General features: G+C 37.9%; 1 protein-coding gene across 5 annotated transcripts in view; it reads right to left on the bottom strand.

Moving 5' to 3' along the window:
* The window catches only part of RNF145 (ring finger protein 145), a 65326-nt gene that overhangs the window by 34713 nt on the left and 5575 nt on the right, over nt 1–25038 (bottom strand). For 2 of the 5 annotated variants that reach the window (XM_027084412.1, XM_027084416.1), the window contains exons 2-3: nt 23531–23734; nt 14841–14949 (exon numbers count right to left, since the gene is read on the bottom strand). In XM_027084412.1, the coding sequence (XP_026940213.1) occupies nt 14841–14949; nt 23531–23714 (293 nt within the window). In that variant the 5' untranslated portion in view covers nt 23715–23734. Of the gene's footprint in view, nt 1–259; nt 372–798; nt 960–14840; nt 14952–23530; nt 23735–25038 lie in introns of those variants that run through there. The other 3 variants (XM_027084413.1, XM_027084415.1, XM_027084414.1) reach the window with 3 other exon arrangements.

The raw sequence follows: 25038 nt of genomic DNA, 5'->3' as shown, positions 1-25038 counted from the left end.
TTTGAATTACACAAGCTTTCATAAAATGGAGACCTAGTTATCTGTATTGACACATAAGTAACTCTTGGGAAAGTTTTACATTTGAAATCATAGTTACACACCCAAGACAAGGATGAAAAAGAGTACACTTTTATCATTTGAGACCCATGGGCTCTTAAGTCATACATGTACAAAATTGATACATTGGTTCATAAACCTAACAATAACACAAGGCATTTAAGAATAATGAAGTTTAAAATTTTAGAGAAAAACACTTAACTGTGGATGTAAACCATGAAAACACTCTCACAGTAATGGTCATGTCACTTTGTACAATTTCTCTTTTTTTCCCTGTAGTTCTGGATTGTCTCAATTTTAAAGTAGGGTTGACGCTGTAAAATACATTCCTTAGATCACTCAAAATGAAAAGCATAGTTTAGAATTTTAAGTATTAAAGAACCTGACATTTATCAAATTCTAATGAGTTCAATTAGAATATTAATATTAAATGTTCATACTGAGCTGTGCCCATGGATTTTCTAAAGTTTAATTCTTGTGAAATGCAAGTTATACCCATTTTATAAACATATTCTAAACTAGTTTTTATTCACTTAAGGAGAAGCAGCTTCATTATATGAGTAAAGGCATACCTTGGAGATACTGGGGGTTCAGTTCCAGACCACCACAATAAAGTGAATACCACAACAGAGCAAATCACATGAATTTTTTGGTTTCCCAGTGCATATAAGAGTTACGTTTACACTATACTGTAGTCTACTAAGTGTCCAATAGCATGACGTCTTAAAAAAAAGTACGTACCTTATAATTTAAAAATACTTTGTTGCTAAATAAAAGCTAACCATCAGTTGAGCCTTCAGCGAGTCATAATCTTTTTGCTGGTGGAGGGTCTTGCCTCAAGGTTGATGGCTGCTGACTGATCGGGTGGTGGTTGCTGAAGGTTGGGGTGGCTGTGGCGATTTCTTAAAATAAGACAACAATGGATGGAGGACCTTCAAGATGGCGGAGGAGTAAGACGTGGAGATCACCTTCCACCCCACAAATACATCAAACTATATCTACATGTGGAACAGCTCCTACAGAACACCTACTGAATGCTGGCAGAAGACCTCTGACTTCCCAAAAGGCAAGAAACTCCCCAAGTACCTGGGTACGGCAAAAGAAAAAACAGAGACAGAAGAATAGGGACAGGACCTGCACCAGTGGGAGGGAGCCGTGAAGGAGGAAAGGGTTCCACACACTACAAAGCCCCTTCGCGAGCGAAGACTGGGGTAAGGGTGGTGGGGAAGCTTTGGAGCCACGGAGGAGGACACAGCAAGAGGGGTGCAGATGGCAAAGTGGAGAGATTCCCGCACAGAGGATCGGTGCCGACCAGGCTGGGAGCTGAGGCTCGGGCTTTGGAGGTCGGATCCCAGGGAGAGGACTGGGGTTGGCTGCCTGAACACACCCTGAAGGGGGCTAGTGCACCACAGTTAGCTGGGAGGGAGTCTGGGAAAAAGTCTGGAACTGCCTAAGAGGCAAGAGACCATTGTTTCGGGGTGCACGAGGAGAGGGGATTCACAGCACCGCCTAAATGAGCTCCAGAGAACAGCATGAGCCACGACTATCAGCGTGGACACCAGAGACAGGCATGAAATGCTAAGGCTGCTGCTGCAGCCACCAAAAAGCCTGTGTGCAAGCACAGGTCACTATCCACACCTCCCCTCCTGGGAGCCTGTGCAGCCCACAACTGCCAGGGTCCCGTGATCCAGGGACAACTTCCCCGGGAGAATGCATGGCGCGCCTCAGGCTGGTGCAACATCACGCTGGCTTGCCCCACATTCCAATTATAACTACCGTAGCCCTCCCTCCTCCCAACCTGAGTGAGCCAGAGCCCCCTAATCAGCCGCTCCTTTAACCCCCTCCTGCCTGGGCAAAGAACAGACACTAGAGGGCAACCTACACACAGAGTGGGGCCAAATTCAAAGCTGAACCCCAGGAGCTGTGCAAAGAAAGAAGAGAAAGGGAAATCTCTCCCAGCAGCCTCAGGATCAGTGGATTAAATCTCCACAAACAACCTGAGGTACCCTGCATCTGCGGAATACCTAAATAGACAAGGAATCTTCCCAAAATTGAGGCCGTGGACTTTAGGAGCAACTGTAGACTTGGGGTTTGCTGTATGTGACAGACTAGTTTCTGATTTTTATGCTTATCTTAGTATAGTTTTTAGTGCTTATTATCACTGGTGGACTTGTTTATTCGTTTGGCAGCTCTCTTATTTTAAAATTACTTTTTAAATTTTAATAATATTTACTTATTTTTTATTTCAATAACTTTATTTTATTTTATTTTTTTCTCCCTTTTCTTCTGAGCCGTGTGGCTGACAGGATCTTGGTGCTCCAGCCGCGACTCAGGCCTGAGCCTCTGAGGTGGGAGAGCCAAGTTCAGGACATTGGTCCACCAGGGACCTCCTGACCCCACGTAATATCAATCGGCAAGAGCTCTCCCAGAGATCTCTGTCTCAACGCTAAGACCCAGCTCCACTCAAAGACCAGAGAAGTCCAGTGCTGGACACCCCAAGCCAAACAACTAGCAAGACAGGAACACAACCCAAACCATTAGCAAAGAGGCTGCCTAAAATCATAATAAGTTCACAGACATCCCAAAACACACCAGTGGACGTGGTCCTGCCCACCAGACAGACAACATCCAGCCTCATCCACCAGAACACAGGCACTAGTCCCATCCACCAGGAAGCCTACACAACCCACTGAACCAACCTTAGCCACTGGGGACAGACACCAAAAACAACAGGAACTACGAACCTGCAGCCTGTGAAAAGGAGACTCCAAACACAGTAAGATAAGCAAAATGAGAAAACAGAGAAATATGCAGCAGATGAAGGAGCAAGGTAAAAACCCACCAGACCTCACAAATGAAGAGGAAATAGGCAGTCGACCTGAAAAAGAATTCACGTAATGATAGTAAAGATGATCCAAAATCTTGGAAATAGAATGGAGAACATACAAGAAACGTTTAACAAGGACCTAGAAGAACAAAAGAGCAAACAAACAATGATGAACCACACAATAAATGAAATTAAAAATCCTCTAGAAGGAATCAATAGGAGAATAACTGAGGCAGAAGAATGGATAAGTGATCAGGAAGATAAAATACTGGAAATACCTACTGCAGAGCAGAGTAAAAAAAAGAATGAAAAGAACTGAGGACAGTCTCAGAGACCTCTAGGACAACAGTAAACGCATCAACATTCAAATTATAGGGGTTCCAGAAGAAGAAGAGAAAAAGAAAGGGACTGAGAAAATATTTGAAGAGATGACAGTTGAAAACTTGCTTAATACAGGAAAGAAAACAAACAAACTAAAGTCCAGGAAGCACAGAGAGTCCCATACAGGACAAATCCAAGGAGAAACATGCAAAGACACATATTACTCAAACTATCAAAAATTAAATACGAAGAAAAAATATTAAAAGCAGCAACAGAAAAGCAACAAATACCATACAAGGGAATCCCCGTAAGGTTAAGAGCTGATCTTTCAGCACAAACTCTGCAAGCCAGAAAGGAGTGGCAGGACATATTTCAAGTGATGAAAGGGAAAAACCTACAACCAAGATTGCTCTACCCAGCAAGGATCTCATTCAGATTCAACAGAGAAATTAAACCTTTACAGACAAGCAAAGGCTAAGAGCCTTTAGCACCACCAAACCAGTTTTATAATAAATGCTAATGGAACTTCTCTAGGCAGGAAACATAAGAGAAGAAAAAGACCTACAATAACAAACCCAAAACAATTAAGAAAGTGGTAATAGGAACATACATATCAATTATTACCTTAAATGTAAAGGGATTAAATTCTCCAACCAAAAGACACAGACTGGTTGAATGGATACAAAAACAAGATCCATACATATGCTGTCTACAAGAGACCCACTACAGACGTAGGGACATATATAGACTGAAAAAATGGAAATCAAAAGAAAGCTTGAGTAGTAATTCTCATATCAGACAAAACAGACTTTAAAATAAAGACGATTATAAGAGAAAAAGGACACTACATAATGATCAAGAGATCGATCCAAGAAGAAGATATAACAATTGTAAATATGCACTCAACAGAGGAGCACCTCAATACATATGGCAAATGCTAACAGCCATAAAAGGGGAAATTGACAGTAACACAATAATAGTAGAGGACTTTAACATTTAACACCCCACTTTCACCAAACGACAGATCATCCAAAATCAAAATAAATAAGGAAACACAAGCGTTAAATGACACATTAAATAAGATGGACTTAATTGATATTTATAGGACATTCTATCCAAAAACAACAGAATACACTTCTCAAGTGGTCATGGAACATTCTCCAGGACAGATCACATCTTGGGTCACAAATCAAGTCTTGCTACATGTAAGAAAACTGAAATCGTGTCAGGTATCTTTTCCGACCACAGAGCTGTGAGACTAAATATCAATTTCAGGAAAAAAAATCTGTAAAAAATACAAACACATGGAGGCTAAGCAATACACTACTAAATAACCAAGAGATCACTGAGGAAATCAAAAAATACCTAGAAAAAATGAAACTGAAAACACGATGACCCAACACCTATGGGATGCAGCAAAAGCAGTTCTAAGAGGGAAGTTTATAGCAATACAATCTTACCTCAAGAAACAAGAAAAATCTCAAATAAACAACCTAACATTACAGCTAAAGCAATTAGAGAAAAAAGAAGAACAAAAAAGAAAGCAGAAGGAAAGAAACCATAAACACCAGATCAGAAATAAATGAAAAAGAGATGAAGGAAACAATAGCAAAGATCAATAAAACTAAAAGCTGGTTCTTTGAGAAGATAAACAAAATTGAGAAACCAGACTCATCAAGAAAAAAAGGGAAAGACTCAAATCAACAGAATTATAAATGAAAAAGAAGTAACAACTGACACTGCAGAAATACAAAGGGTCATGAGAGATTACTACAAGCAACTCTATGCCAATAAAACGGACAACCTGGAAGAAATGGACAAATTCTTAGAAAAGCACAACCTTCCGAGAATCAATCAGGAAGAAACAGGAAATATAAACAGAACAATCACAAGCACTGAAAACTGAGACTGTGATTAAAAATCTTCCAACAAACAAAAGCCCAGGACCAGATGGCTTCACAGTCAAATTCTATCAAACATTTAGAGAAGAGCTAACACCTATCTTTCTCAAACTCTTCCAAAATATAGCAGAGGGAGGAACACTCCCAAACTCATTCTGCAAGGCCACCATCACCCTATTACCAAAACCAGACAAACACGTCACAAAAAAAGAAAACTACAGGCCAATATCACTGATGAACATCGATGCCAAAATCCTCAACAAAATACTAGCAAACAGAACCCAACAGCACATTAAAAGGGTCATACACCATGATCAAGTGGGGTTTACCCCAGGAATGCAAGGATTCTTCAATATACGCAAATCAATCAATGTGATACACCATATTAACAAATTGAAGGAGAAAAACTATATGGTCATCTCAATAGATGAAGAAAAAGCTTTCGAAAAAATTCAACACCAATTTACGAGAAAAACTCTCCAGAAAGTAGGCATAGAGGGAACTTACCTCAACATAATAAAGGCCATATATGACAAGCCCACAGCCAACATCGTTCTCAAGGGTGAAAAACTGAAACCGTTTCCACTAAGATAAGGAACAAGACAAGGTTGCCCACTCTCACCACTATTATTCAACATAATTTTCGAAGTTTTAGCCACAGCAATCAGGGAAGAAAAAAAAATAAAAGGAATCCAAATCAGAAAAGAAGTAAAACTGTCACTGTTTGCAGATGACATGATACTATGCATAAAGAATCCTAAAGATGCAACCAGAAAACTACTAGAGCTAATCAATAAATTTGGTCAAGCAGCAGGATACAAAATTAATGCACAGAAATCTCTTGTATTCCTATACACTAATGATGGAAAATCTGAAAGAGAAATTAAGGAAACACTCCCATTTACCACTGCAACAAAAAGAATAAAATACCTACGAATAAACCTATCTAAGGAGACAAAAGACCTGTATGCAGAAAACTAGAAGACACTGATGAAAGAAATTAAAGATGATACAAACAGATGGAGAGATATACCATGTTCTTGGATTGGAAGAATCTACATTGTGAAAATGACTATACCACCCAAAGCAATCTACAGATTCAATGCAATCCCTATCAAACTACCAACAGCATTTTTCACAGAACTAGAACAAAAAATTTCACAATTTGTATGGAAACACAAAAGACCCCGAACAGCCAAAGCAATCTTGAGAAAGAAAAACAGAGTTGGAGGAATCAGGCTCCCTGACTTCAGACTATACTACAAAGCTACAGCAATCAAGACAGTACAGTACTGGCACAAAAACAGAAACATAGATCAACAGGATAGAAAGCCCAGAAATAAACCCACACACATATGGTCACCTTATCTTTGATAAAGAAGGCAAGAATATACAATGGAGAAAAGACAATCTCTTCAATAAGTGGTACTGGGAAACTGGACACCTGTATGTAAAAGAATGAAATTAGAAGACTCCCTAACACCATACACAAAAATAAATTCAAAATGGATGAAAGACCTAAATGTAAGGCCAGACACTATAAAACTCTTAGAGGAAAACATAGGCAGAACATTCTATGACATAAATCACAGCAAGATCCTTTTGACCCATCTCCTAGAGAAATGGAAATAAAAACAAAAATAAATAAATGGGACCTAATGAAACTTTAAAGCTTTTGCACAGCAAAGGAAACCATAAACAAGATGAAAAGACAACCCTCAGAATCAGAGAAAATATTTGCAAACAAAGCAACTGACAAAGGGTTAATCTCCAAAATACACAAGCCGCTCATGCAGCTCAATATCGACAAAACAAACAATCCCATCCAAAAATGGGCAGAAGACCTAAACAGACATTTCTCCAAAGATATACAGATTGCCATCAAACACATGAAAGGATGCTCAACATCACTAATCATCAGAGAAATGCAAATCAAAACTACAATGAGGTATCACCTCATGCCGGTAAGAATGGGCATCATTAAAAAATCTACAAACAATAAATGCTGGAGAAGGTGTGGAGAAAAGGGAATCCTCTTGCACTGTTGGTGGCAATGTAAATTGATACAGCCACTATGGAGGTTCCCGAAGAAACTGAAAATAGAACTACCATATGACCCAGCAATCCCACTACTGGGCATATACCCTGAGAAACCATAATTCAAAAAGAGTCATGTACCACAATGTTCACTGCAGCTCTACTTACAATAGCCAGGACATGGAAGCAACGTAAGTGTCCATCAATAGATGACTGGATAAAGAAGACGTGGCACATATATACAATGGAATATTACTTAGCCATAAAATGAAATGAAATTGAGTTATTTGTAGTGAGGTGGATGGACCTAGAATCTGTCACACAGAATGAAGTAAGTCAGAAAGAGAAAAACAAATACTGCATGCTAACGCATATGTATGGAATTTCAGAAAGTGCTACTGATCAATCTAATGGCAGGGCAGGAATAAAGACGCAGATGTAGAGAACAGCCTTGAGGGCACTGGGTGGGGGAAGGGGAAGCTGGGATGAAGTGAGAGAGTAGCACTGACATACATACACTACCAAATGTAAAACAGATAGCTAGTGGGAAGCAGACGCATAGCACAGGGAGACCAGCTCCGTGCTTTGTGACCACCTAGAGCGGTGGGATTGGCAGGGTGGGAGGGAGAGCAAGAGGGAGGGGATATGGGGATACACATATATGTACAGCTGATTCACTTTGTTATACAGCAGAAACTAACCCAACATTGTAAAGCAATTATACTCCAATAAAGATGTTAAAAAAAAAAAGACAAGAATGAAGTGTTCCACACTGAGTCTTCCTTTCATGAAGGATTTCTCTGTAGCATGCAATGCTGTTTGATAGCATTTTACCGGCAGTAGAACTTTTTTTTTTTTCGGTACGCGGACCTCTCACTGCCGCGGCCTCCCCTGTTGCGGAGCACAGGCTCCGGACGCGCAAGCCCAGCGGCCATGGCTCACGGGCCCAGCCGCTCCGCAGCATGCGGGATCCTCTCGGACCGGGGCACGAACCCGCGTCCCCTGCATCGGCAGGCGGACTCCCAACCACTGTGCCACCAGGGAAGCCTGTAGAACTTCTTTCAAAATTAAAATCAATTCTCTCAAACCCTGTTGCTGCTTTATCAATTAAGTTTATGTAATATATAATATTCTAAATCCTTTGTTGTCATTTCAATACTCTTCACAGCATCTTCACCAGGAGTAGATTCCGTCTCAAGAAACCACTTTCTTTGCTCATTCATAGGAAGCTACAGTGCTTCAGTTTTTGTTGTTAGATTCCAGCAATTCAGTCACATCTGTAGGCTCAACTTCTAATTCTAGTTATCTTGCTATTTCTACCACAGCTGTAGTGACTACATCCACTGAAGACTTAAACCCCTCAAAGTCATCCATGAGGCTGGAATCATCCTCCAAACTCTTGTTAATGTTGATATTTTGACTTCTTCCCATGAATCACAAATGTTCTTACTGGCATGTAGAATGGTGAATTCCTTCCAAAAGGTTTTCAATTTACTTTGCCCAGATCCATCAGAGGAATCACTATCTTCAGCAGCTACAGCCTTATGAAATATATTTCTTAAATAAGTCTTGAAGATCAAAATCAAAATTACTCCTTGATCCATGGGCTGCAGAAAGGATGTTATATCAGCAGGCATGAAAACATTCAATTTTGTTATATATCTCTGACAGAGCTCTTAGGCAACCAAATGCATTGCCAATGATCAGTAATATTTTGAAAGGAATCTTTTTCTGAGCAGTAGGTCTCAACAGTGGGCTTAAAATATTCAGTAAACCATGCTGTCATCCAGGTTTTGTTATTCCATTTATAGAACACTGGCAGAGTAGATTTTAGCATAATTCTTAAGGGTCCTAGGGTTTTCATAATGGTCAATGAGCATCGGCTTCAACTTAAAGTCACCAGCTGCATTAGCCCCTAATAAAGTCAGCCTGTCACTTGAAGCTTTGAAGCCACTGACCTCTCTAGGTATAAAAGTTCTAGACTGCATCTTCTTCCTTATAAATATAACACTGCGTTGTCTACACTGAAAATCTGTTAAGTGTAGCCACCTTCATTAATGATTTTAGCTAGATCTTCTGGATAACTTTTTGCAGCTTCTACATCAGTACTTGCTGCTTAACCTTGTACTTTTATGTGATGAAGATGGTTTCTTTCCTTAAACCTCATGAACCAACATCTGCTAGCCTCAAACTTTTCTTGGGCAGCTTCCTCACCTCTCTCAGCCTTCAGGGAATTGAAGAGAATTAGGGCCGTGCTCTGGATTAGGCTTTGGTTTAAGGGAATGTTGTGGCTGGTTTGATCTTCTCTCCAGACCACTAAAACTTTCTCCATATCAGCAATAAAGCTGTTTAGCTTTCTTATCATTCATGTGTTCACTGAAGTAGCACTTTAATTTCCCTCAAGAACCCTTCCTTTATATTCACAACTGGGCTAAGTGTTTGGCACAAGAGGCCTAGCTTTCAGCCTATCTCAGCTTTCGACATGCCTTCCTCATTAAGTTTAATAATTTCTAGCTTTTGATTTAAAGTGAGACACATGACGCTTCCTTTACTTGAACACTTAAGAGACCACTGTAGGGTTATTAACTGGCCTAATTTCAATATTATTGTGTCTCAGGGAATACGGAGGACCAAGAAGAGGGAGAGAGATGGGAAAAGGTCAGTCAGTGGAACAGTCAGAACACAGAGCATTTTCTTAAGTTTGCCATCTTATATGGGTGCAGTTTGTGGTGACCTAAAATAATTACAATAGTAACATCAAAGGTCACTGATCATAGATCACCATAACAAATATAATAATGAAAAAGTTTGAAACACTGCAAGAATTACCAAAATGTGACAGAATCATGAAGCATGAGCAAATGCTGTTAGAAAATTGGCACTGGGGCTTCCCTGGTGGTGCAGTGGTTGAGAATCTGCCTGCTAATGCAGGGGACATGGGCTCGAGCCCTGGTCTGAGAGGATCCCACATGCCACGGAGCAACTACGCCCGTGAGCCACAACTAACTGAGCCTGTGCGTCTGGAGCCCGTGCTCCACAACAAGAGAGGCCACGAATAGTGAGAGGCCCACGCACTGCGATGAAGAGTGGCCTCCGCTTGCCGCAACTAGAGAAAGCCCTCGCACAGAAACGAAGACCCAACACAGCAAAAATAAATTAATTAATTAATAAACTCCTACCCCCAACATCTTCTTAAAAAAAAATAAAGAAAGAAAAATGGTACTGATGGACTTGTTTGATGCAGGGTTGCCACAAACCTTCAATTTGTAAAAAAAACTGCAATATCTGCAAATCAAAGCGAACCCCAATAAAACAAGGTACGCCTGTACATGAATTAAAGCAAAGAGAGACCCAGCTTTTCAAGAGTTTATGAAACTTTCAATATAAGGAATACTTGCAAATGTCTTTTTCTACAGCCAATTTTTGACGTATCAAATTAATTATTTAAATTATCCAAGTATTGATTTTCCTTCTCAGGATCATACTACACTCTACCTTGATATAACTAGACTGGAGTGACTGCTGGAAAATATTTGCAAATCATTTAACTGAGAAGGCACTTGTATCTAGAATATATAAAGAATTCCTACAACTCAATTTTTTAAAAAAGACAACCCAATTAAATAATGGGCAAAGGATCTGAATAAACATTTCTCCAAGGAAAACTTACAAATGGTTAATGAACACGTGAAAACATGCTCAACATCACTAGCCACCAGAGAAATGCAAATCAAAAGCTCAATGAAATATCTCTCCACGCTTACTATGATGGCTATACTGAAAAAGACAGATATCAACAAGTATTAGCAAGGATGTGGTGAAACTGGAACACTCATACACTGCTGGTGGAAATGTAATAGTGCAGCCACTTTAGAAAATAGTCTGGTAGTTCCCCAAAAGTTTAAACATAGATACTATATGATCCAGCAATTCCACTCCAAGGTATATGCACCCCCCACACAAAAAGGACACCTACACAAAACCCACAAATGTTCATTCGTATCAGCCAAGTAGCAGAAACAACTCAAATGTCCATCAATGGATGAATGGATAAACAAAATGTGTTATATTCATACAACAAAATATGATCTGGACAGTAAAATGAAGTAATGATACATGCTACAACATGGATGAACCTTGAAAACATGCTAAGTGAAAGAAGCTAGGCACAAAGGATCACATACTATACAATTCAATGTATACGAAATGTCCAGAATAAGCCAATCCATAAAGACAGAAAAAAGACTGACATGCATAGGGCTAGGGGAAGGGGATTGGTAGGAAATTGGAAGTGACTGCCGATGGATACAGGGTTCCTTTCTGGAGTGATAAAAATGTTCTAAAATTGTTTGGGGTGATGATTTACACAGTTCTGTGAACACATTCAAAACCATTGAGCTGTACACTTGAAACAGGAATGTGAATTATATCTTAATAAAGCTGTTACTTTTTTAAAAAGATACTTGTTCAGGAAGCTGCCACATGAAATATGAACCTTTATGCTTTTTAAACTAAAAAATTCAGCCTTAATAGTCTATAAATGAGACACCTTCAAGACACAAAATTTATTAAACGTGACATTTTATTAATAATTCAAGGATTAACACATCTTTGCTAATCTTTTTGAGATAGTACCATGTAGTGTAAATTATACTAAAAAGAGAAATACTAAAATATTCCATAACTTGAAATTTGTTAGTTTAACATCAAAACTAACTCCATAAGATAGGCATTGTCTTACTTTACAGTTTCGAAGAATCAACTTGCCAGGGTAACATATTTACTAAGTAGGGAAACTACTTCATATCCTACTGATTGTAAAACTAATTTTCTTTCCACTAACCATGCTATTTCCCTAACAGGACAGAACTAGGAATCCGAAAACCTGGATTCAAGTTAAAGTCTGGGATCATGCCTTCCTAGATGTTGGCCAATTTCAGTTTTTTCATCTGTAAATCTCAAAGGATGATAAGAAGGATCAAAATGAAACAAAAAACAAGAAATGTTTTTGCACACTGTAAAATTTTATTACAATTCTTTTTACTGTTTAAAATAAATATAAATTTTCTGATAATGAAAACAAACTTTAAATATTGGAAAAAACATTCCTATAAACTAAAAGTAAAACGTTGAAATTGGCAAAGAAAAATGGTTAGAAAAAGGCTTTCTTTATCTCTGACACTGTTAGGGTCCCCTTTATCCCTACATAACAGAATTTTGATCTCTCTAGAAAAGCCTGGATGATAATACTGCAGATAAAAATAGAGCTACAAGGTTTTAGCCATCACTACATCACTAAACCTCATGGAAACAAAAAAAACATAAGGGGAAAGTGCTGGTTCACTGTTCTTTCACCAGGAATTATAATAACATATAAAAATAACAATTTTAATAGCTCTACCTTCAACTTTCAGATTTCTTTGATTAATCATCAAAATCCTATCAACTCTAAAAAGCTAGCATTATATAGCTATACCATGGAATACCCTGCCATGGAAAAAAATCATTTTTTAAAGACTAACAACACAGGAAAATGCTCACAAAACATCGCTGCATAATAAAAGCAAGACATAAGGAAGTTAAAATTCACTGAGCACTATGATGCGTCAGAAATTTTTTTTTTGCGGTATGCGGGCCTCTCACTGTTGTGGCCTCTCCCGTTGTGGAGCACAGGCTCCGGACACGCAGGCTCAGCGGCCATGGCTCGCGGGCCCAGCCGCTCCGCAACATGTGGCATCTTCCCAGACCGGGGCACGAACCCATGTCCCCTGCATCGGCAGGCGGACTCTCAACCACTGCGCCACCAGGGAAGCCCTACATGCTTAATCTTAATGAATCTTTATAATAGCCCCTTAAAATATTATCAGCATTTTACAGGTGAAGAAACTGAGATGTACCTTTCTGATAAGTGACACTAAGGTTACAGAGCAGTAAATGAGAAACATGGATTTGAACCTATCCAATCCCCATCCGTTCTTCCAAAAGATATGTCATTCTTAGGTGCCCAAACACTCATTTTACACACTAAAATGGTGACTAAGGAGCCCATACTCTAACTACTGCATTATACTCCCTAGATACCATTTTTATTTAAAAATGAATAAGTTAAGATAGGTTAGTGTCTCCAGCTTGAGCTGAGATTCAGAAGTGTCTGGGTAAGGCCACAGGAACAGACTGTGTCAGGGTTTGGGGCTGGTGGTCCTGGAATGGGAAGGATATCCTGTAGTCTGAATCAGTGCTGGCCCTTGGACTCCTAGTCTAGGCTCTATGGAGAAAGATGCTGCAGGAAAAGGCTCAAGTTGGTCCTGTGAAGGAGGCTAAGAAACAGGGACATACTTGTGTGACACGAAATTAGAAAAGCCGAGAGTAAAGCAGCTTGATTTGAAACACTGTGACAATTACAAACACGCAGCACTGCTCTTGCAGCTCCATATTTTGCAATTCTGACATCCAAGAACATACCCTGGGCAAGGATAGCCGCAGAAGTTAAAGAGTAAGATGCCACCCTCCAGGTACCATTTTGAGCAGAGGAAATCAACCAGATAGGAACAGAGGAGAGGAATCTGAGAAGAATGAGTTTCTGGGAAATATTTGGGGGACTTCAGGAAATAACTAGATGAAATAAGGAAGATGGCGGTCCTGCTTCAGCAAGAGGGACCAAGAGTCAGTGACTGTTAGTAATTGTCACTCTTTTGTACCCAATGAAGTGGTGAAAAGTAGAAGGTATTAAAAAACTGGAAGGAAATAACAGAATCTTAACAGGTCTATCTCAGGGTGGCATAATTTCAGGTGATTGCTACTGCCTTTAAATTTTCTATATTTCCCAAAAACTGCCTACAGCGAACAGTATAATTTTATAATCAGGGGGAAAAAGGTTTTTTAAAAGTCAACCATTCAATTCTAGTAATACAAAAATGCTATTTCTAAGATTAAATTTCAAACGTACACCAAAATCTGTGTTTCAAACCTCTAGAAAATTATATCTTGTTATATATGCAAAGTAACTGCCACTCTTCTTAGAACTGGGAGTACATTTTGTTACAGTTATACATTTCAATCAAAACAAAAGAAGTATTGTACCCACAAAACTTATTCTACCCCATTACATTTACTGTTAACAATATTAACAATTTTAATATTGTTTCAAAGTAAGAAGCTCATATTCATTGGCAGACCAGAGTCTTAAAATTTAGGACCAGCAGACCAAGACAAACAGACAATACTTCTAAAGAGGCAGAAGTTCTGAGCTATACAATTAACCTCATGAAATAATTTGTATCAATCATCCACTATATACATGGTTGCACCTTACGCTGATAACTCATGCATCATAAACCGACTTCCTAAAATGATGACAGTAATGAAGTCCATAATTATTAAATAGTTCCTATAGCCTGTCTTTGGATATTCTTTTCTCAGGTAATAAAGAAAAGCTCATGGGTATCTTTGTAAACATACCCTTAAGGTCCATTTCATAGTAAGACTGTTTGTAAAAGCAGAAAAAAATTTTGAGACATAACCCCAGCTATTAATCCTGTATGATAATATTCATTTAGAAAACAAGTATCAAAAATAAAAATCTGTTTTGGATACCTACCAAAGCCTCAGTTTCTTAACAGTGTTCATGAAAAGTATTTTACTGGTAAAGGAAAACTTTAAATTCAGTCATACATTTCAAAAATGGCTCACATTCTTACCTGGAGATTTGATGTCCAGCATAGAGGAGCAGGGCAGTCAAAACATATAAGTAAAGCTGAACCAGATGCTGCCTGGGCAAGGTTAGTAGCACAACACTTAAGATATAACCTGTAGTAGAAGTTAAGAGAAATACAAATAAAATTCGATTCTAATTTAGTCTTCCAGTTAATTACAATAATAAAAAGAGCTTGAAGTAAATTACTTCCCAATTAGGTTTCAACAACTTTGAGCTTTTTTACTTCACTACCAAAGCAAGTTTAGGACAGCAAAATCAGTATGGATTTTTCTATTAAAAATATAAAGCATTTTTCACTTCCTTTGTAGATTTTTCTACTTTATAATCACATATATCACCCAAAGGTACAAGAGGATTACTCCATCATCTACCTTTCCTTGTCTCCTTATTTCTTCTATGCCATTTCTCTCATTCTCTAGTCCAAGAAGAACTGAGTGTCTTACTGTCCCTCTCTATGACTGTGCCTTCTGTGACTCAGATTTTATTTTTCCAACTCCGAAGGACCCTCAACCTCCTATATCTTCAATCATTCCCCTGACACCATCCTCACCTCTCTTTTCAAAGGATGTGCAGGGCTCTTCTCCCTAGTCTTAAAGAAAAACTTCTCTCCACAGATTTCTCCTTTTCCTGTTACCTATTTTTCTCATTCCACTGACAAATGTTATAAATTATCTGTACCAAAGCCTCTATTTTCTAACTATTATTCCCTCTTTACCCTTTACAATCTTAGATCCTCTACAAATCCCCTTTTCTTTTCTCTAAAGAAACTTGAAAGTCAACAATTACCTACTTGACAAATCTAAGACTCAAGTTTAATCCTTGTCCCAGCATCTGAAGCAACTGACCTCAAAACTTATTCTCTAGGGCTTCCCTGGTGGCGCAGTGGTTGAGAATCTGCCTGCCAACGCAGGGGACACGGGCTCGAGCCCTGGTCTGGGAAGATCCCAAATGCTGCGGAGCAACTGGGCCTGTGAGCCACAACTACTGAGCTGGCGCGTCTGGAGCTTGTGCTCTGAAACATGAGAGGCCGCGACAGTGACAGGCCCACTCACCGCGATGAAGAGTGGCCCCCGCTTGCCAAAACTAGAGAAAGCCCTCGCACAGAAACGAAGACCCAACACAGCCATAAATAAATAAATAAGCTTTCATTTAAAAAAAAAAAACAAAAAACTTATTCTCTGGCTCTGTGACGTGGATTTCCTTTTACTCTCTAAATCCTTCTCTCTACTTTCTTTTCACCCTCTCAAGTGAACATAGAAAATTTAGTTCCTGAACAACTTCTATTCTCTATATAAAGTATCTAGCTCAAAGAATCTATTTTCTTGTTTCAAATATACCATTCCAGATGACACGATAGTTCTGAGAACCCACTACATAAGCAAAAAACCTTTAATCATTTCCTATTCTAAGTAGACATCTCGTAGCTCATGATGCCTGAGATATACTCCACTTAAATGTCCTCATATACAATGAGTACAAATCCTCCTCCCTCAGCAAGCTAGCTCACCTCACCCTCTTTCACTCTCCTAAATCCCATTCACTCTGACTCAAACCTGAGTCCCCTGTTATCAACCAGTCCCACTGAGTCTTCCTCAACAGATCTCTTACGTTACCCCTCCTTTCCAGACCCTATGCCCCATCTTAATCCGCTCTGTAATGTAATAATTTATTGATACTAATTGCTATTTTTCTTTGTCTCTTCCCATCCTTATCCATCCTATGCTTTGTTACCAGGGTAATATTCCCAAAACTATCACTTTCATTGACACAACCCTCTTGCTCTAAAACCTTCAAAAGTATTGAACCTCTCAGTGTAACATTCTATGTCTTGCAAAAATCTGATCCTAGTTTATTTTCCCCTTATGAATGAGTCTTTATTAGGGCACAGATGTCCCTTCTTAGCACCTAATGTCTCGCTCAGGCTGAATCGATCATACTTAAAGCTAAACAAACAGGAGTGGTGCTAGAGACTACAGACTTCCCACACATCCTAACTTCAAGAACAACCCAGCAGAAGCCAGAGATATATATTTCTATTTGCTTTTCACTTCTTAAAATAATTTCCCCAAAATAATTATGTTAATCCCTATCTCACAGGACCTTAGAAGTATTTAAAAGGATATTTATTATATCTAGCAAGCATTTTTACTGTTTGTGGCTGAAGGATTTTCTAATCAGTCTATTGCATGAAACGTTTCCTTAAATTCTTGACTTTTAATGAACTATCATTTTCCTTTCCATATATTATCTTTCCCTTCTCCAGCACATCTCATAAAATGAGCTCTAGATCATCTAGATCGAACATACTCATTTCATTCATTCTTTCAATTATTCAGTCATTCAACCAACATTATTATGTGTAAAGTATGATCCATATGCATTCCTAGACATGGAAAATCCAAAGAAAAAATAAAAAGATTCACAGTCTAGTGAAAAAACAAACAAGAACAAAAGTATGATACATTACTGGTGCTCTATTAAACAAAAATTAGAAGGGCTATGGTTAAGTGATTAAGTTTGACCTGGACTTCAAAGAATGAAAGGATCTTTACTAGGCTAAGAAAAGGGGGAAACATTCTAAGAAAAAAGAACACAGCAGGTCCAAAAGCCATGAAAGCACGAAGGATATTTTCAGGAGACAGTAAATTCTATAGGCTAGACTAAATTCTGGTGTAAACAGAAAGAGTATTGGGAGGGTACTGGGAGATGATGCTGATAGAACTGGTGGCTAAAGCCTCAGTATAAAGACTAAAATATGATAATAAGGAGCTTAGCCTGGGCTAATGTTCTCAGATCCTTTAGATACCATTTTGGTGAGGTAAGAAAACAAAAAACAACAAAAACCCTATGGCTCACCTATACCCCCATTTTCACAATCCAGGTGAAAAAATAATTCTGTGATAATAAAATATATCACACAAGAAGATTTTTGAGAGATTATGAATACTTATGCTGATATAAGAGCAGTAGGAATAAATCATCTGAACTACAATAAACAGTTGATCCTTGAACAATGCCGGGGTTAGGAGCACCAACCCCTCCCCCTCCTCTTCAGTAGAAAACCTGAGTGTAACTTTACAGTTGGCCCACCGTATCCACAGTTCCACACCCACGGATTTAACCAACTGTGGATCATGTAGTACTGTAGTACGTATCTATTGAAAAAATCCACATATAAGTGGACCTGCACAGTTCAAGGGTCAACTGTATACATAATCTAATTATTTGAAAAATATAAAACTACTGCTGATGCAAATATGCATCACTATTCATGCTACAGGATTATCCAAACAGAACACAACAAACTAAATTGATAATGATGAAGCTAACCCAACAGTAATGCATAATTAAAAAGCAAGACTGGCAGTATTTAAAAATGATGACCTGCTTAAAATAACATTGATGAATCTTCCTAACAAAATATAGAAATTTCTGCTATTTAAAGGATTATTTTAGCAGTGGGGGAAAAAATGAGGACATGGAATAAAACAGTAGCTTTGAATATAGAGTTGGCAGGGTCAGCTATGAGATACATATTCAAATAGGTCTTAGTGGTGATCTACTGGTGAGTGGTTGAGAACAAGGAAGTGAAGATGGTTCTGATGTTTTTAGCTTAGATAATTGAGAGGATGGCTTTGCTATTAAGACAGGAAATACACAAGAAGGAAGAGGATTGAGTTGAAGTAAAGATGATGAGTTCAGTAATAAGTTGAGGTGTCTGTAGAATATTTAGGTGGAGATATCTAACGGTAGTTAGAAATTCATTTATTCAGCATCAGGCACTAGCTCAGTACTGGGAATACTGAGATAACAGACAACCCCAATCCTACCTTAAAGGAGTTAACAATCTAGTTAGGAAGATAGATGAGCATATGGACCCTTAGAATTCAGCACAATAAGTGCTATGGTGGAGGTACGAACTGGATACCGTGAGATCAAAGAGGAGGAACACTACCATAGACTAAGGTGCTCAAAAAAGCTGTGAAAAATGTAGATAGAGATTTGTAGCCAAAACTATGTGAAATCACCCAAACAACAGAAGATGAAAATTAAACACAAATTCTGGAATATCAAGACTAAAGAAGTCCAAAGAAAAAAATACAGCAAAAGAGTCGGAAGGAATGGTCAATAAGTTAGAAGAATCCAGAAATATTTTTAAGAAAGAGAAAGTGGTCAACAGCTTCACAAACATGGAAAGGTCTGCAGAATAGGGATATAAATGAAGTCTGAGTTTTACATGTTAGGTCACTAATGATTTTAGTGACTGCAGTTACAACAGAACTATTCTCACATCCACTCTTTCCTTTGCTATTGCTACCATGCTAGCTCTGGCTCTCATTACCTCTTGCCTAAAATCCTAATTGGTCTTCTTACCTCCAGTTTCTCCCCTCCCCAACCCATTACCCTATACAACATTGCCTAATCAATTTTAAGATGCAGCTCACCTGCTCTAAATTCCTTACTGACCCATCATTAGCTACCAGATTAAGCACAATACCTAACATCTGTATTCAGGGCTTTTCACAAATGGCCCCATTCTTCCTTTTCAATATTATTTCTATTCCCCTTTTTATATCTCATATGCTGCAAAACAGTTCTATAATTAACATTCCACCAATTACATCTGGACAGTCACTTTTCTTTGTTGTTCTCAGACAGAACCAACACTGGAAAGCTTCTAAGTTCAAAGGTACAATTATACTCCATAAGCACAAACATTAACACTGCTCACCTTGATTTTTAAGCTCTTAATAACAAACAATTAGAGGCTATAAAGGGGAAAAAAACTTATAATAGTAATAAAAAAGGTAAAATACCTAGGAACAAACTTAACGATAAGCCTAAGACCTATATAAAGGAAACTTTAAAACACCCCAGAAGGACTCAGAAGAAATCTGAACATAGCAAGTCTCTCTGTGTTAAGGAAGAGTTAGCATCCTTAAGTTCTCTCTTCATCCTAACTTAAAATTTTAATAGTTTGCAATCTCAGCAAAGAGGTCAACAGGGTTGTTTTTGGAACAAGATTAGATAATTCTGAAGTTTATATAGAAAACTAATAATAACAAAAAAACTCAGAGAGGGAAATAAAGAAAAATGAAGAGACTAATTCTATCAGACAGTAAAATATAATCTAAATCCTCAATAATAAGAAACTAAAAAAACAGAAAAATGTTTAGAAATGGAATAGAACACACTGTACAAGCAGATAAATTCTAAATGGAGCAAAAGACTTAAATGTAAAAACAAAAATAATGCAATAAAACATGACAATTCTTTATAAACTCAAAAACAGAAAAGGCTTTTTTAAATTGATTCAAAATCCTAAAGCTACAGAAAAAAAAATGATAAATTCAATCACATAAAATAAATTCTGCATGTCAAAAAAATCTTAAGCAAAATCAAGAGAACTGAAATTGGAAAATATAATTCCAACTCATCACACAGGGTTTATTTCCCTTATACCAAACTCCCATAAATTGGTAAGAAAAGGCTAACAAACCCATAGAAAAGTAAGCAAGGGACATGTACTGACAACTCTCAGAGGAGGAAATACGTTTTTTTAAAACACGTGAATAAATTCAATCTCACTCATAAGAGAAATACAAATTAATACTACATTAAAAAACAACCATTTTTCACTTACTGAGCAGCCAAATACTAAAGTTTGATAACTCTGTTTTGATAAGGATGTAGGATTTCAGGAACTCTCATCCACCATTTGTGGAGGTACAAAATAGTAAAATCCTATGGAGAGCAGTATCAGTCAATAGTACAAATGTATATATACTCTTTAACCCGGCAGTTTCACTTCTAATAACTTATCCCAAGGCTATATTTGCACCTGTTGAAATGATGGCTATACAAAATTATTTAGTACAACACTGAATGAAACAGCAGAAGACAGAAGCTATCTAAAACGTCCTCCAATGAAGTAATTCGTGCAATAAATTACGGTACAGCCATACAAGGGTACTATGCCACTATGAAACAGAATTGGAGGGCTGGGGGGAGAGTGAGGCCTCAACAGTTAATCAGAATCTTAAGATTTGGCAGAACAGATAGTGTCAACATAAAAAAACAGTAAATATCTAAAAACAGCAGTTATGGCTCTATGATACATCATTAAGTTAAAAGTTTCAGAAGAGTAGTATTATGCTATCATCTGTACTAAAAAGGGAAATATATACATTTGTACTTCTATATTATACTTACATTTATATACCAATATATCTTTATATTTACTTATACATGCATAAAAATATCCATAGAATTATACACAAGGAAATAAAAAGAGCTACTTGTTGGGACTCAAAGTGAGAACTTAGTGGATGAGGAACAGAGATAGGAGGAAGGCACTTTTCACTGTGTACCTTTTATGCTTTTTGGTTTATGAAACATAAACTACCAATTTAAAAAATTTATTTAAGGGTGAAATTCTGTAAACTGGAACATTACATAAACACTACATAATACTGACACAGAGGTTACTCTAACCAAAAAACTGTTCAAGCTGAAAATATCTACTCATGTAATCACTGAGCTTACTCCACCATACCATGTAATTAAATGTATTTAAGGAGGCTCAATTGGGGCGTCCCTGGTGGTGCAGTGGTTAAGAATCCGCCTGCCAATGCAGGGGACACGGGTTTGAGCCCTGGTCCAGGAAGACCCCACATGCCGTGGAGCAACTAAGCCCGTGTGTCACAACTACTGAGCCTGTGCACCTAGAGCCCGTGCTCCGCAACAGGAGAAGCCACTGCAATGAGAAGCCCACGCATCGCAAGGGAAGAGTAGCCCCTGCTCTCTGCAATTAGGGAAACCCCACGGGCAGCAACGAAAAATAAATAAATAAATAAGAATAAAAGACGACTGAAAGCCTCCAAATTCTATCTGAATGAGGCTAAGCTTGTAAAAGTATTGATGTCTTTCCTTAAGGAGGGCAGAAATTCCAATGATCTGTCCTTTGTTTTTATTTGCATAAAACTGTATTTTTAAATAAATAAATAAATAATAAATTCTTAAAAAAAAAAAAAGAAGGCTCAGTTGAGTTCCCAAAGTTATAAGCTGGTGAGTATGAACTACAACTGTACTAGGACCCATACAATTTCTGCAATTGATGTTTCTGGTTATTAGGCAGCTGTTTTTATAATAAATATTTCAATCTATTCAGAAATAATACATATGATAACCACATTTTTTTTTTTTTTTTTTGCGGTACGCGAGCCTCTCACTGTTGTGGCCTCTCCCATTGTGGAGTACAGGCTCCGGACGCACAACCTCAGCGGCCATGGCTCACGGGCCCAGCCGCCCCGTGGCATATGGGATCCTCCCGGACCGGGGCACGAACCCGTGTCTCCTGCACTGGCAGGCGGACTCTCAACCACTGCGCCACCAGGGAAGCCCCAATAACCACATTTTTAAAACCACAGTACGAATTACTTTAGCTGATCAAGCTAAAACTCTAAGCCAAGTACCCAACTGTTCTACTACAGACTGGAATTATTTTCCATATATTGGCTAACATACAAGCCTTGAATAAAGGGCTGAGAATTAGTGTTTTGCAGCATAAAAGAACCTTCTCATTTCAGAGACTTTCCCAAGGTAGTGCCAACTAACAGAGATGAGTTTATTGTACCCAGATGTTCTGCCTCTCGTGCACTGTCTTTTCTACTATACCATACTCCTTCCCACAATGGCTTACTTGGTAATCTCTTAGAGCTGTAAGGGGTTCTCAGGGCTAAGCTCTGAAACGCAGAAAGTTCTTTTATAGATTAAAAAAAGTCTCATAGAGACAGGACAACCCTTAACAATTTTATAAAGATAACCTTCACAAATTTTAAAAAGATATACTTGCTGACAATTCTAATAATAAAAATATTAATAAAATCACTACAGTACATCATTCACACCACACCTTGAATTATAAAACAGCAATGTTAAATGAAAATATATTGTTACTATCATTACATATAAAACAAAAACTAACCTAAAAATTAAGAATCATGACTTTTATTCTAGAAGGATTTTATCTGCTTCCTGCCTGTATCTCTTGACTTTAATTTCTTTAACCTTTAACTCTAATTTCTTTCCACATTAGTTCTACCACTAACTCCAAATCATATCAATTATATTTCAAGGAGTACTTTAATATTATAATATCATTTTCCATATTTCATTTAACTGAAATGAATACTTTATCTTCAAATGATACTAATGTTTTAGAACAATAAAAATACTGCATTTTAAAAAGCTTACTTTCTGAATTACTACCAAACCCCAAAATAATGACAAATTAGAACAGGCCAAATGCCTGGAAAGGTATTTCCTGTTATTTATTTTATTCATATTAAAATCTAAAATGTTTTCTTCTATGTACATCAATTATATCTTATAAACCTAGAAGAAAAAAATAAATTAAAAAATAAAATGTTTTCTTCTGCCTTCTAGTTTCATACAGTAAAATCCAACACTATCTGTTTTCCTCTACCCCTAATAATTCATGTGCAGTTGTAAGACAAATAAGACTATAAACAAGATTCATACTCATCGACTATATTACTGTCATCTCAATGTAAAAGGACTTCATTTTACCCAAATTTAAGAATATTCAAAGACATAAAATAAAATCAGAATGCTCACTAGAAGCTTAAGAAAGATGCTGTAGACACTTACCTACATAATGCATATTAAGAGCCAAATACTTATACTGGAAAAGAGGATTGTTATTGAGGCTACTCCTCTGGATCTGCTGGAAGAAGGAGCTGACATCCCATCTGTACAGGACATCCAACAGCATGATGCTTGGCACCCGCAGGGCCACATTTAACACTGCCTCCAGTTTCTCCTTTGCAGCCATGTTTTTTTCTTGGAGCAGACCTAAAATTCAGGAGATACAATATATAAAAATAAGTCACCTCAAATAGCTTTCAGATATCCTCTTATCAATCTAATGGATTCTCACATACTACACAAAAACTATGTTACAATGTAAAAAAAGCTCCTTAGACACATCTACTACTTCTAGATATTTAGGAAATAAGCTTTGTATTGTGTTTTCACATGGACTCTCTCAAGTCTGCTCAACTTTAAGACTCTGATGAAATGTTCAGACCTCAAAATGTGTTTATAAAAAGCTCCTGGGCTTCCCTGGTGGCGCAGTGGTTAAGAATCCATCTGCCAATGCAGGGGACATGGGTTTGAGCCCTGGTCCAGGAAGATCCCACATGCCGCAGAGCAACTAAGCCCGTGCGCCACAACTCCTGACCTTGCGCACCACAACTCCTGACCCTGCGTGCCACAACTACTGAAGCCAGTGCTCCTAGAGCCCGTGCTCCATAACAAGAGAAGCCACCACAGTGAGAAGCCCGCGCGCCACAACAAAGAGCAGCCCTCGCTCGCCGCAACTAGAGAAGGACTGCACACAGCAACGAAGACCCAACGCAGCCAAAAATAAATAAATAAATAAATAAATCCCATAAGCTGCGCGGCATGGTCAAAAAAAAGCTCCTAATTCCAAATTTAGGCATTTAACAAAACACCCTATAAGAATACTGTAACCTTTGTCCAATTACCTTGAAAAGAAAAATTCACTCCTATAAAGATCTTTGAGATTTATGCAGCTTTTAAAAAAGAGGGCAAATTTTAAATAGTTATTACATGAAAAAGCCTAAGTTACTCAACAAGCATTTCATGATTGCACATTTAGCACACAGCTTCTCGTAGTCTATCCTTTTCCTTATTACTTAAAATCAAAACTGAAGTACTGAATTTACGTGATATAGATACAGTTCAGAGAACTCATGATATAGGTAAAGATAACATTTATTTGCAATATTGTTTCCTTGAATCATTAAAATTAAATTCTTAGTCTGAAATTCCCACAATCTGCCTTCAAAGTAGGAAAAAGCTCATTAAATTCTTCCCCTGACACACCAACATGCTGGCACATGGAAGAAGTCAGGCATTGTGAGTCTGCAGCCTGTGTCTTTGCTTAGCTGTTGATTACTAGTGGTGGAATGGGGAGAAGAAAAAAAAAGAAAGGAAATGAAGGATCTCCCAGACAATCTACTATTTAAAAGGACAATTTGGCGTAATACTGCTTTATATGATACAGATGCAAATTAATCCAAGGAATTATAGACAAGAGAACAGAACAAACTAAAGTGGTAAAGGACAATTTT

Source organism: Aethalodelphis obliquidens, unplaced genomic scaffold (assembly GCF_003676395.1).
Source record: "Aethalodelphis obliquidens isolate GAN/ISIS:26980383/991018 unplaced genomic scaffold, ASM367639v1 scaffold52, whole genome shotgun sequence".
Lineage (NCBI taxonomy): Eukaryota > Metazoa > Chordata > Mammalia > Artiodactyla > Delphinidae > Aethalodelphis > Aethalodelphis obliquidens.
This window is presented reverse-complemented; position numbering and strand designations above follow the sequence as displayed.